Raw genomic sequence first — 13,819 nt, 5'->3', positions numbered from 1 at the left:
CAATCACTGCGTGAAGTTGGCCCCGCCCCCTCCTACCCTGTCAATCACTGCGTGAAGTTGGCCCCGCCCCCTCCTACCCTGTCAATCACTGCGTGAAGTTGGCCCCGCCCCCACCCAATGCAAAATGTCAACAAAATGGGCTCATTTGGCCTTTTTACTTTGTTTGTGCTGGATTTTATTTATTTTTATTTTTGTGCTGCTTAGGTTTTTTTAGATATTAAAAGTTTGAATTATTAATTATTAATTTCAAATTTTATATTGTTACCCAAATGCTTCCTCTACTTTTTACTCTACTGTTTGAGCAGGAATAAAGAAAAATAATCATAAATGTTTCTTGATCATCAAATCATCATATTAGAGTGATTTGTGAAGGATCATGTGACACTGAAGACTGGAGTAATGATGCTGAACATTCAGCTTTGATCACAGGAATAAATTACACTTTACTATATATTCACATAGAGAACAGATGATTTACTTTGGAATAATATTTAACTTTTTCCCTGTAATTTTGATCAAATAAACACAGCCATGATGAGCAGAAGAGACTCTTCCAACAACATTAAAACATCTACAGTGTTAGTGTACGTCAGCTGTGTACAGATTATAGTTTTAGCTCTATAATGACAGCTCTTACATCCAAATAATAAAGTGTGGAAATGAAAACAAAGAAGAAATAATGCATGTAACAAAAATTGTTACATTTAAACATTTGCAACATTTTTTTAAAACTATGTGAAAGCTGAAGAACTCATTTAAAATTAAAATACACAGCACAAATGACAGCATTCAGATTAGACGAGCTTTATAGTAGACATTTACATTTATCATCTCTAAACTCAAAGAATGACCAGCTGAAAAACAACAGGACCAAAAGTATGTTCATTAGGTGTTTATTCATTCATAAATGTGCTTCAGAACTTGTGTAAACAGACATTTAGGACTTCCCAATAATTTATTTTTATTTTTTATTATTAATAATACATAGGGTTAATTGTTCATATAAAGATAAAGGGTGAGAGAAATTATGTTTAAATTGATATTTCTAATGTTTGAGAAGGTCTAGATAATGAACCAAGCAGAACTCCAGCAAACGTTCTCAAAGTTATGAATATTCTTCAAATAACAAGTTCAAATTCATGGAATGTTTTTTTCGGAAACGTTTCAGTTGGACATTAAACTGACGTTTTTTAAATGTAACAAATGTAATGAAATGTATTTCAAACAAATGTTTTTTAAATGTATCAACTTGTTCCAAAACGTTCAGAGAACATTCAAAAGTAACGTTCTCATGTTTAAAAAATGATACAATAGAATGTTCCATTAACATCTGCATAACCAACATTTAAAAAACTGGATGTTTTGAACGCTTAGAGTAATAATAACGTTTCATAACTTAAAGGGAACATCAGCCAAACGTTCTGGAAGACGATGAATCTCGTCACAGACGGACGGATTTACACGAAACACGTTCCTCTGGAAGAGCCTCAGGAGTTCAGCATTCACAGATCACTGCGCTGATAGAAGCACACACACACTGAGCAGAAAGACCAGTTTACCACCAGTACACTCCCTTCAGCACGAGAGAAATCTGTGTTCGACCAGTCAAACCTGTTCAGCGTTCACACTGAGACTTCTGGAAGCGCTTTAATCACATGTCATGTACTCTACTGACTCTGAAGTGAGGAAATACAACACACTAAATCACGTTTCACAGCAGATTACACTACAAATCAATCTGCAAGATGGTCATTTTACTACATAAACTGCTTTTTAAGCATATTCTCTTAAATATTTGTTGAACTCTGTGATTAATAAAGGACAGTGACACTGTCACACATCAGAGGAGAACGTGTCTCTGTTTCACTGTGACAATATCAATGTTCTGTAAACATTAACACGTTTAACTCATTAACTTCCATTGATGAATCTCACAAAACATTTCAATTCACCCCAAAATCATTAGAAAACATTAAATGATATTTTGCATTAATAAATCGAAGCCTATGTTAGAGTTGGGGAAAGTAACGCGAGTTATGTAATCAGATTACTTTTTTAGCAACATTACTTTTACATTTACAACAAAATATCTGAGTTACTGTGAGAAAAAGTAACACAAAAGTAATGTAATGCATTAGTGCTGGGTAATGATTAATCACATCCAAAATCAAAGTTTGTGTTTATATAATATATGTGTGTGTGTGTGTGTGTGCTGTGTATAATTATTTTGTATATATAAACACACACACATGCATGTATGCATTAGATGCGATTAATCGTTGCCCAACACTACTTTCTATAAAACGTAACTCAATTAGTTACTCTTTTAGGGAGTTACGCAATATTGTAATGCATTATTTTTAAAAGTAACTTTCCCCAACACTAGACTATTTTTAGAACAACACCGGTCACAGTGCAATTTGTGATAAAAATGGCTTTTTTTCCCTAATGCAAAATATATTTCTGAGCTGCACATTTATGATGCATGCAAACTACTGTAGTGCTTTAGAGTTTCCTTCATGGATGGCTTTGCATATTTAAAAGAACAAACACCCAAGCCTTCAGAAGCGGACAGGAGGTTGGTGTTACTCTCGTTTCTCTCTCTTCTCGTCCGCTGGGCGTTTGAGGTACGAGTTATAGAAGAAGACAGAGAAGAGCAGAAGGTAGCTGAGGTACATGGCAGAGCCGTAGATGATGTTGTTCATGGTGGACACGCAGTGAACGTGGTGTTTCCAGCTGAAGACGAGCATCAGAACGCTGAGACCCGCGAGCATCTGCAACATCTGCATCAGCGTGATCAGCATAGCGAACGGTTTCGGCACGCGTACGCCGGCCGCTCTGGCGGTGTAGTAACTGTACATGAACGCGTGGACGGTGTAGTTGATGGTCATGAACCAGCCGCCGCCGGCCACGTGATCTTTATACGAGTACCAGCTGTACAGCAGGACCGTGATGTGATGATACCAGTGCAGGAAGATCAGACGCTGCTTACGCAGAACTATGAACACCGTGTCACCTGATCCAAACACAAACACAGGAGTAAAGGACACATCACACACAAGAGCTTTCATTACACAACCAGCAAACACAGTAACGTTTCTCTTAAGATCATGGACAAATGTTCTTCCAGTAATGCTAATATCATGTTCAGTCAGTGTTATCTGGTCTTTAATAATGTGCTCAAAACATTATTTATACATCTTTCATGGAGTTTTTTTTTTTCTCTGAAATGTTTCAGTTGGACGTTTGTGTAACATTTTTCTTTCAGAACATTCCGAGAACGTTCAAAAGTAACATTCTCATAATGTTTGAACTTTTAAAAGTAACGTTCTCATAATGTTTGAATGTTCAAAAGTAACGTTCTCATAATGTTTGAATATTCAAAAGTAACGTTCTCATGTTTGAACGTTCAAAAGTAACGTTCTCTTAATGTTTGAACATTTAAAAGTAACGTTCTCATAATGTTTGAATGTTCAAAAGTAACATTCTCATAATGTTTGAATATTCAAAAGTAACGTTCTCATAATGTTTGAACGTTCAAAAGTAACGTTCTCATAATGTTTGAATATTCAAAAGTAACGTTCTCATGTTTGAACGTTCAAAAGTAACGTTCTCTTAATGTTTGAACATTTAAAAGTAACGTTCTCATAATGTTTGAATGTTCAAAAGTAACATTCTCATAATGTTTGAATATTCAAAAGTAACGTTCTCATAATGTTTGAACGTTCAAAAGTAACGTTCTCATAATGTTTGAATATTCAAAAGTAACGTTCTCATGTTTGAACGTTCAAAAGTAACGTTCTCTTAATGTTTGAACATTTAAAAGTAACGTTCTCATAATGTTTGAATGTTCAAAAGTAACATTCTCATAATGTTTGAATATTCAAAAGTAACGTTCTCATAATGTTTGAACGTTCAAAAGTAACGTTCTCATAATGTTTGAATATTCAAAAGTAACGTTCTCATGTTTGAACGTTCAAAAGTAACGTTCTCTTAATGTTTGAACATTTAAAAGTAACGTTCTCATAATGTTTGAACGTTCAAAAGTAACGTTCTCATAATGTTTGAATGTTCAAAAGTAACAATCTCATAATGTTTGAATATTCAAAAGTAACATTCTCATAATGTTTGAATATTCAAAAGTAACGTTCTCATAATGTTTGAACGTTCAAAAGTAACGTTCTCATGTTTGAACGTTCAAAAGTAACGTTCTCTTAATGTTTGAACATTTAAAAGTAACGTTCTCATAATGTTTGAATGTTCAAAAGTAACATTCTCATAATGTTTGAATATTCAAAAGTAACGTTCTCATAATGTTTGAACGTTCAAAAGTAACGTTCTCATAATGTTTGAATATTCAAAAGTAACGTTCTCATGTTTGAACGTTCAAAAGTAACGTTCTCTTAATGTTTGAACATTTAAAAGTAACGTTCTCATAATGTTTGAACGTTCAAAAGTAACGTTCTCATAATGTTTGAATGTTCAAAAGTAACAATCTCATAATGTTTGAATATTCAAAAGTAACATTCTCATAATGTTTGAATATTCAAAAGTAACGTTCTCATAATGTTTGAACGTTCAAAAGTAACGTTCTCATAATGTTTGAATGTTCAAAAGTAACAATCTCATAATGTTTGAATATTCAAAAGTAACATTCTCATAATGTTTGAATATTCAAAAGTAACGTTCTCTTAATGTTTGAATATTCAAAAGTAACATTCTCATAATGTTTGAACGTTCAAAAGTAACGTTCTCATAATGTTTGAATATTCAAAAGTAACGTTCTCATAATGTTTGAACGTTCAAAAGTAACGTTCTCTTAATGTTTGAACATTTAAAAGTAACGTTCTCATAATGTTTGAATGTTCAAAAGTAACATTCTCATAATGTTTGAATATTCAAACGTAACAATCTCATAATGTTTGAATATTCAAACGTAACAATCTCATAATGTTTGAATATTCAAAAGTAACATTCTCATAATGTTTGAATATTCAAAAGTAACATTCTCATAATGTTTGAATATTCAAAAGTAAAGTTCTCATAATGTTTGAACATTCAAAAGTAACGTTCTCATAATGTTTGAACATTCAAAAGTAACGTTCTCATAATTCTCAAAACAAAAAATCCCCCCATTTTAAATAATTTGAAAAACAGAACATTCTGAAATAACTTAATGGGAACATTAGCAAAACGAACATATTTTTGTTAGCTGGGAAATTGAGCTTAATTGTCGTAGAAAAAGCCACAATGATAAAAATGTTTATGGTCTTACAAACAGGCTTTATTTTTCCATTGCTAAATATAAATTCACATATTCTGAGGTGAAATATTCATAAAAAAACTGTATATCATAAATTCTGTGCATAATTGTTTTAAACCTGAAAAATATTTTAGGGGTTAAATGTTATAATTTGGGTTAGGGTTAGGGTTAGGTCTAACCCTACTTTAAACCCCAGAGTTCATAAACTAAAGTTCTAAAGTTGTAAAAAAAACAAAGATTATTGGAGTATGTTTTACAAGAAAATACTATTTATTAGTGCTGTCAAATCGATTAATTGCATCTAACATAAAAGTTTGTTTATATATGTGTGTGTATATATAGTATTATATAAATATATATATGTGTGTGTGTGAATAATTATATATATATATATGTGAATAATTTGAACAAAATAAGAGAGATCCTACAAAATGCATGTTATTTTTTTTAGTACTGTCCCGAATAAGATATTTTACATATTTCTTTTTTCATATAGTCCACAAAATGAAAAATAAATAAATGTGTGGATCATCCAGGTAACAACACACAGTGTTAAGAATCAATGGTTTATAAACTTTTGAACGGGGTCATTTTAATAAATTCATCTATTTTTATGTTTTGTGGACTACATGTAAAAAAAACGAATTATGTAAAATATCTTATTCAGGACAGTAATAAATAAAACATAACATGCATTTTGTATGATCTCTCTTATTTTGTTCAAATTATTCACATTTTCTGCAAGGGGTTCAAATACTTTTTCTTGCAACTTTATATGTGTGTGTGTGTGTGTGTGTGTGTCTGTTAGTATATATACAAATACACACACATGTATTATATAAACACAAACTTTGTTGTTAGATGTGATTAATCAGTTTGACAGCACTACTATTTATATTATAGTATTTCTATAAACACTGAGTTGTTTCAACCTATGTTTGGGTCAAATATGGACAAACCCAGCCGTTGGTTTACATTTTTAAATAAATGTTTTAACCCAACGATTAGGTTTGTCCATATTTGAGCCAAACATGGGTTGAAACAACACAGTCTTTCTACTATAAAAGTAAATCCCACTCCACTCTCGGTGAGCTCACCTTTCATACAGCTTAAAGAGAAGCTTGAGTTATGAAACCGAATCAGTCAGCATTATGAGTGTGTGATGAACATGAGTCTCACCGAGCTCCGGCGCTTTACTCAGAGCGAACGCAAACGCCCAGAACTTGCTGACGGGAGCGCTGTAGAAGTCCGTGTCACACACAGAGCGCCTGAGCCCGTGTGTCGTCACCACCGTGAACATGTACCAGCTCGTCCTCAGCGCACCTATAATACTGAGACACACACACACACACACACACCAGCAATGAGGAAGAGCTACAGCCAAGATCACACTGATGTGGAGACGTTTCTTCTGGACAAAGGAGTTCTGAGTCTTGACTTCGAGAATGAATGCAGCGGCTCAGGTTTGATCTCAGGTTTGATCTCAGGTTTGATCTCAGGTTGATCTCAGGTTTGATCTCAGGTTGATCTCAGGTTGATCTCAGGTTTGATCTCAGGTTTGATCTCAGGTTGATCTCAGGTTTGATCTCAGGTTTGATCTCAGGTTGATCTCAGGTTTGATCTCAGGTTGATCTCAGGTTTGATCTCAGGTTTGATCTCAGGTTGATCTCAGGTTTGATCTCAGGTTTGATCTCAGGTTGATCTCAGGTTTAATCTCAGGTTGATCTCAGGTTTGATCTCAGGTTGATCTCAGGTTGATCTCAGGTTTGATCTCAGGTTTGATCTCAGGTTGATCTCAGGTTTGATCTCAGGTTGATCTCAGGTTTGATCTCAGGTTGATCTCAGGTTTGATCTCAGGTTGATCTCAGGTTTGATCTCAGGTTTGATCTCAGGTTGATCTCAGGTTGATCTCAGGTTTGATCTCAGGTTTGATCTCAGGTTTGATCTCAGGTTTGATCTCAGGTTGATCTCAGGTTTGATCTGAGAAGCTCGGTTTCACAACACAGATACCATCAAACCTGAGATCAACCTGAGCCGCTGCATTCATTCTCGAAGTCAAGACTCAGAACTCCTTTGTCCAGAAGAAACGTGTATGAATGATCGTTTGTCCCAATGGCAGTGATTATCTTAAATCCTACACTTTTCTAAAGTGATACAATACTTTTTCGTCTATTCTTATATTGTTGTTTATCTTTTTTTTTTTTTTTTTAATTGGTCGATATGTGTATTTTGTAAAAAAAATAAAAAAAATGTAATCCTGCAATAAAAAATAAAAAAATAAAGTGATACAATAGAATAGCTGGCTTTTTTTTTTTTTTTATGATGGAAACAGTGTTTAATTGCATAATTTTGTGAATTCTGTGTGTGTGTTGTTAAAGGGATGGTTCGGAGTAAAATTAACCTAGGCTGCGTTCCAGTCCACTTTTAGACACGCACTTGCGAACTTCCCTAAGCACTTCCCCTCGGGGGAATCCCTGCCGCCATTTTGAAGTGCGTTCCACTTCGGGAAGTGGACGAGGGAAGTTTATATGGACAGACCCTCGTTCCCTTCATCTGTACTTCATATGTACACTTCAGGCACCTATATGTCCCACAATGCAGTACGATTGTGACGTCCCCACAAATCTCGTCTAATCACCACCACAACAAACAACTCTATGATATATTAATTATATATATATTTTTTATTTAAAACAACCCAAATATACCTATATAAATTTGGATGCTGAATTAAATTATTAAAGGGAAAAATGTTTAAATAATAAATCAACTCCATAGCTGATCCCAAGTGATCAAGGGCTTAGGACGTTCCAGTTCAGCCCATTGCAGTTTCTGCCAGTAGTGGGCACTCGTGCAACGCAAGCAATGACATACATCCGAGTGAACGAGACGGAGGGGAGTTAGCGAGTGAAGGGCATGACAATTTTGGACTGGAACGCAGCACTAGTGTCACGTTTTGGGTTTGTTCATGTCATGTTTCCATGTCTGTCATGTGATTCCCTGTTTGTCATGTGATCCTGCCATGTGTCTTGTCATTGGTTAATTGTCTGATCATTGTTCACAGGTGTCCCTTGTCTTGTCATTAGTCTGTATTTAAGCCCTCATGTTTGCCATGTGTCCTGGTCAAGTATTGTTCCCTGTAACCACTGTTTGTGAGTTCTGTTCAAGTTCATGTCTTGTTTTGAGTTTCCATGCCACGCTTTTGTTTCATGTTTGGTTTGGTTTGGTTTATAATAAACTGCACTTGGGTTCTCATTTACACTTGCCTTCAGTGGATCCTTTACACCTAGGGTCCGAACATTATTCAAGTTAGAGCTTATTTATGCCCGTTTCACACATACTGTTTGCAGTGCGTATGTGGTGTGTATTTTTCTTCGTACCCATGTACGCCGTTTTAAACCGTATTTGACGGTGACGCGTTAAAAAACGTGCGAAATACGTCAATGACGCCGTATTTGACGGCGTTTTAGTGTGCATGGAAAGCGCAGCTTTTTGCGCCGTTCATCCACTCGCCATATGACGCCGTAAAAAATATAGTATAATGAGACACGCCCGCTGATTTCCACAGCCAGTAAGTTTGAACTGTTCTCTCCCAATCAATGATGAACTGAGTCAGACCAGACCGATTCAGCACGGATCATTTAATCCAATTCTTATGCTCGGAGTTATTAAACAAGGAAAAGAATCCAGGTCGTTTTAAGATGGCCAAAAAAAAAAAAGAAATGAATCCAGTTTGTTGATAAAATAAAACATTTCTAATTTCCGTTTAGTTTAGCCTAGTTATATTTTCCTTTATTTCAGGTTTATTTCGATTAGCATAAATGTTTTTAATAGTTTTAGTTTTACTTAACTAACCCTGCCTGGGCAAAACATCAACAGAACTGTCAATTTTCCAACTCTTTCAAGCCACGAATATTTACAAATATTCACAAATTATTTAATGCCGGTCTGGGACACAATATTAGGCCAATCACACTCATCCAGGCCAATTAACCTACAGCTATTGTTGCAAGTATAATTGACATTTCCATGCACACTAAAACATTGACATACTTTGCGCGTTTTTTTACGGCGTTTGTAATTACAACGGCGTATTTTGTGCCGTCAAATACGCTTTAAAACGGCGTATTTGACGGCGTTTGGCTGTAAACACGATTAATCTATAGCGTAATTGTGAACCACTTGGCTTGCCATATTTATCCGTTCCAGGAGCGGTGTGTATACAGCAGTGCAGAGATCATTTCCACACCGAGTCTATTTCTGCTGTGCTGCAAACGCTGAGTTAAAGTGACAGCACATGTTTCGTGGTCAAAATGAACACAAATTGAGCTGAAAATGTAGTAATACCACCATAAATGTATTCAATTAAATACTGCTTTTTTTTCACAGTCATCTTTTTACTTTAAGACCGGGGTAAAGCAAGGAAAACTACAGTTTACTTCAACAAGGCAAAATAATGAACAACACTCGTCTCATTCGTGGAGGTGGAAAATTTTTTTATTTGTGACATGCAAGATTTATTGTATTAAAATGTAAATGCATGAGAGTCGGCTGTTTTTGTCAATTTTAAGTTTTAATTTAAAATATTTGTGATTTTAATATAAGTAGCCTACATGGTTAAATATGTTACCACTTGCTTGAACAACTTAATATATAATCTATATAGAAGTAATGCATTGATTAATACGTTGTTTAAGTTGTTTGAATACGTCTATTAAAGAGTGTATATGTGTAGGCTACGAAGAGAATTGCACCGGTGACAACTTGTAAAAAAATAAAAGTTGCTGATAACTTCTGGATTTGAAATACAAATATTGTGTATGTGTGTGTGGTACAGCCGTGGATCAGTTACACACTGCAAACGCAGCATATGTGAAAGCACTATAGCGCGAGCTGCTCCTGTACTGCATACACACCGCACACGCACCGCACACGCACCGCACACGCACCGCACACGCACCGCACACGCACACGCACCGCACACGCACCGCACACGCACCGCACACGCACCGCACACGCACCGCACACGCACCGCACACGCACCGCACACGCACCGCACACGCACCGCACACTCACCGCACACGCACCGCACACTCACCGCACACGCACCGCACACGCACCGCACACGCACCGCACACGCACCGCACACGCACCGCACACGCACACGCACCGCACACGCACCGCACACGCACCGCACACGCACCGCACCACACGCACCGCACACGCACCGCACACGCACCGCACACGCACCGCATACGCACCGCACACGCACCGCATACTCACTGCACACGCACCGCATACTCACTGCACACGCACCGCATACGCACCGCACACGCACCGCATACGCACCGCACACGCACCGCATACACACTGCACACGCACCGCATACTCACTGCACACGCACCGCATACACACTGCACACGCACCGCATACACACTGCACACGGAGGATGTGTGAAACTGGTGTTGGAGATATCAGCTGAATGGTTTAGTGCAGGCGCTAATGGATCCAAGGCTGTATCTGGTCAATTACTCCACTAATAATGGCCAGAATGGCTCCAAACTTCTACAGTAGTACAAATAGGTTCTGTACTCATAAAACGAGGCATTGGAAAGTTTGTAAGTACATCAGGAGTTTATTTAAATAACACTTGCCCGACGGCTAATGCTACCGCTAACCCGGACGTCGACGTCACTTCAGTGATTTGGGAAAAAAAAAGAAAGAAAGTGATGCGTAAGGATGTAGCCGTCGGGCAAGTGTTATTTAAATAAACTCCTGATGTACTTAAAAACTTTCCAATGCCTCGTTTTATGAGTCCAGAACCTATTTGTACTACTGTAGAAGTTTGGAGCCATTCTGGGCATTATTAGTGGAGTAATTTACCAGATACAGCCTTGGATCCATTAGTGCCTGCACTAAACCATCCGGCTGATATCTCTAAATAAGCTCTAACTTTAATAATGTTCAACCAAGGGAATAAAGGCTTCTGGGGGGTGTTTGGCTCGAGGTCATGGTGCAAAGGACCCTAGGTGGATTTTACTCCGAACCTTCCCTTTAGTGTGTCAGTGTGTGTGTGTGTGTGTGTGTTTGTTTTCTTTGGAATGATGGAAACAGTGTTTAATTGTGTAATTTAGTGAATTCTGTGTGTGTGTTGTAAATGTGTTAGTGTGTGTGTAGTTAATGTGTGATGTGTTAAGCAGTAATGTGAATGTCTCCAGTGTCACAGACAAACGTCCGCTGTGTGAGAAACAGACCTGATGTGTTTCTCACCTGAATAACGCCAGACTCAGAGACCAGAGCATGAGTGGCGTCCGCAGGTCCAGCTTCTGCCGGGTCTTCATATAAACACGACCCAGATATATCGCCACCGCATACGTGCCCGACAGGACAAACGCCGTTCCCCTGAAACACATGCAGGACGATCACACTTCAGCCGCAGAACTCATGAAGACATTCACACAGAGGTTAGTTATGCAGGAGGAGATAATAATCTGTTTATTACAGAATATTTATATAGCACAGAGGTTTTAAGTTATTTAAAAATAGCAATTATTAAAATGTAAGGCATCTATCTTTTATAACCCCTCCCATTTATAATATTATAAATCTAAAATTATGTTACATTATTATATTATTCTTTATCTACCCACTCCTGTACTGTACTGTTAAATGTGTTCTTTGTTTATTTGATTATTTATGTCATTTTAATAGACTATTTAATAGATTAACTAACAATTGTTTCTTTTTTACATTTATTACAGCATTTCATCATTTTTTCTAAAGGTACATGTTATATTCCACTTTTCTACGTATTTATTTTAATCTTTTTTTTGTGTGTGTGTTTTTCACAGCATTTGTCTAGACTTTACCACAGATATTTATTATATTTCCACTTTTTTATTTACTTATTTTAATCTTATTTTATTTATTTTTTAAAGCATTTCTCTAGATTTTTGCTACGAATACTTATTATATTTCCACTTATTTATTTTAATCTTATTTTAACTTTATTTTCACAGAATTTCTCTAGACTTTTCCACATACATAACTAACGTCTCTGTCCTGATCTAAACCATCAGCTAAAGAGATTTTGATGTCACAATCAGCCGAAAGGTCAAAGGTGAGCGTATCTCTGCCATCCTTCACGTGAACCTGCTCTTATCACACACACATATCAATCAATCACAGCAGAATAGAGTTCATTCAGTCCACGATCGGAACACACACACACATTAATACGCAAGAATCACAAGGTCTTTTTGTGTTCGTTGTTTATTAATGTAATTGTGAAATTTGTGATGAAAGGTCAAAGGTGATTCTCTGCCTCACTTTAATGAGCAGGGAGTGTTTAAAGCAAACTACAGTCTGCCTTTACTAACATCCCTGTGTAATATTACACTTAAAGTAAAATACATGTTAGATATATGACATATATTGCACAATACACATTTTAAGAATCTTGCACTGTATGCTATACTGTGTTATTAAAGAATGTGTATTATAATGTGTAGGCTATTATGTATTGCACATCACATTAAATGTGTGTATATAGCTATTATAATCTATAGTGTCCTGCTTTTGCATGATAATACTCTTCATTTATGAGTTGAGCAGATGTTAATAGATGAGATGAATCAGTGATTCATTTTCGGCTCAGTTGACTCACCAGTTCTGCTGAAACCATTCAAGCGCGACTCGATCATCAAACTGGCGCTCAAAGTCAAACGCGTAAAGTGAATCGTTCGTCTTCATCTTCAAGTGTGCGAGTCTTCAGTGGAGGAAGTGATGAAGGTGTTTCCGAAAGGAAACCCAACAGGATCGGTGAGGTGTGCGAGCAACACGAACACACTCCTGCTGAACTTCATCATTATACGCGCGAGAGGGAGGAGTCAGAGCAGCGAGCCCATCCAATCACAGTCGAGGGATCTGCATATTTCATCATACGAGCGACTACAAGTTTTCTATTCATGAGAACAGATTTGTTCACATAAATCTTGTAGAGCTTGAAAACATTGTACAATCTTTGAATCTTTTAAATTATTAATAATAATACAATATATAATGGAAGTCTAGACCTCAACAGATTAAAAATGATCCTGTACTTGTTTAAATTAAACCAAATCACTTACTAACCTTATCTGTGAAAGGTTATTTTTTATCTAATAATATTTTAACTATATAAATGATATATATACAGTACATATATATGATTTTTTTACAGTATTTCTCTAGTTTTTTCTACTGATACTTATTACATTTCCACTTTTTGCCTGCTTATTTTATTTTATTTATTTATTTTATTTACTTTATATATCAAAGTTTTGTATTAAGTAGAAAACGCCTCGGTTACGACTGTAACCTCGGTTCCCTGAAGAGGGAACGAGCGTTGCGTCGAGAAAATGACGCTGTGGGAACGCTTTGCGTGATGACGTCTTGAAGCACATGTAAAATCAGTCCAATGGTGTGGCGGAACGTCAGAGGCGGGTGACGTCACGTACCAGGAAGCTATAAAAGCCGGCCCGAAACAGAAAACGAAAGCTTCGTAAAAGTCTGAAG

The 13,819-nt window shown here is 36.5% G+C and overlaps 1 protein-coding gene and 2 long non-coding RNA genes across 3 annotated transcripts in view; 2 read left to right on the top strand and 1 right to left on the bottom strand.

The window, feature by feature from the left end:
- LOC309485581 overlaps positions 1-2,075 on the top strand; it is a 109,947-nt gene extending 107,872 nt beyond the window's left edge. The window contains exon 2 of the long non-coding RNA XR_014201234.1: positions 306-2,075. This is a non-coding gene — a long non-coding RNA (uncharacterized lncRNA). The remainder of the gene's footprint in view (positions 1-305) is intronic.
- LOC309485555 (very long chain fatty acid elongase 6) lies at positions 878-13,174 on the bottom strand. The gene is made up of 4 exons (XM_082152471.1): positions 12,930-13,174; positions 11,534-11,665; positions 6,443-6,594; positions 878-3,016 (listed from the first exon to the last, which is right to left on the bottom strand). Exons 1-4 carry the CDS (start codon positions 13,013-13,015, stop codon positions 2,586-2,588), a joined length of 801 nt encoding a protein of 266 aa, XP_082008597.1. The 5' UTR covers positions 13,016-13,174; the 3' UTR covers positions 878-2,585.
- On the top strand, positions 7,082-7,468 carry LOC309485580. The gene is made up of 2 exons (XR_014201233.1): positions 7,082-7,189; positions 7,237-7,468. It is a non-coding gene; the product is annotated as an uncharacterized lncRNA (long non-coding RNA).
- Positions 13,175-13,819: the final 645 nt, after the last annotated feature.

The sequence above is a fragment of the Leuciscus leuciscus genome (assembly GCF_965113295.1).
Source record: "Leuciscus leuciscus genome assembly, chromosome: 21".
Taxonomy (NCBI): domain Eukaryota; kingdom Metazoa; phylum Chordata; class Actinopteri; order Cypriniformes; family Leuciscidae; genus Leuciscus; species Leuciscus leuciscus.
This window is presented reverse-complemented; position numbering and strand designations above follow the sequence as displayed.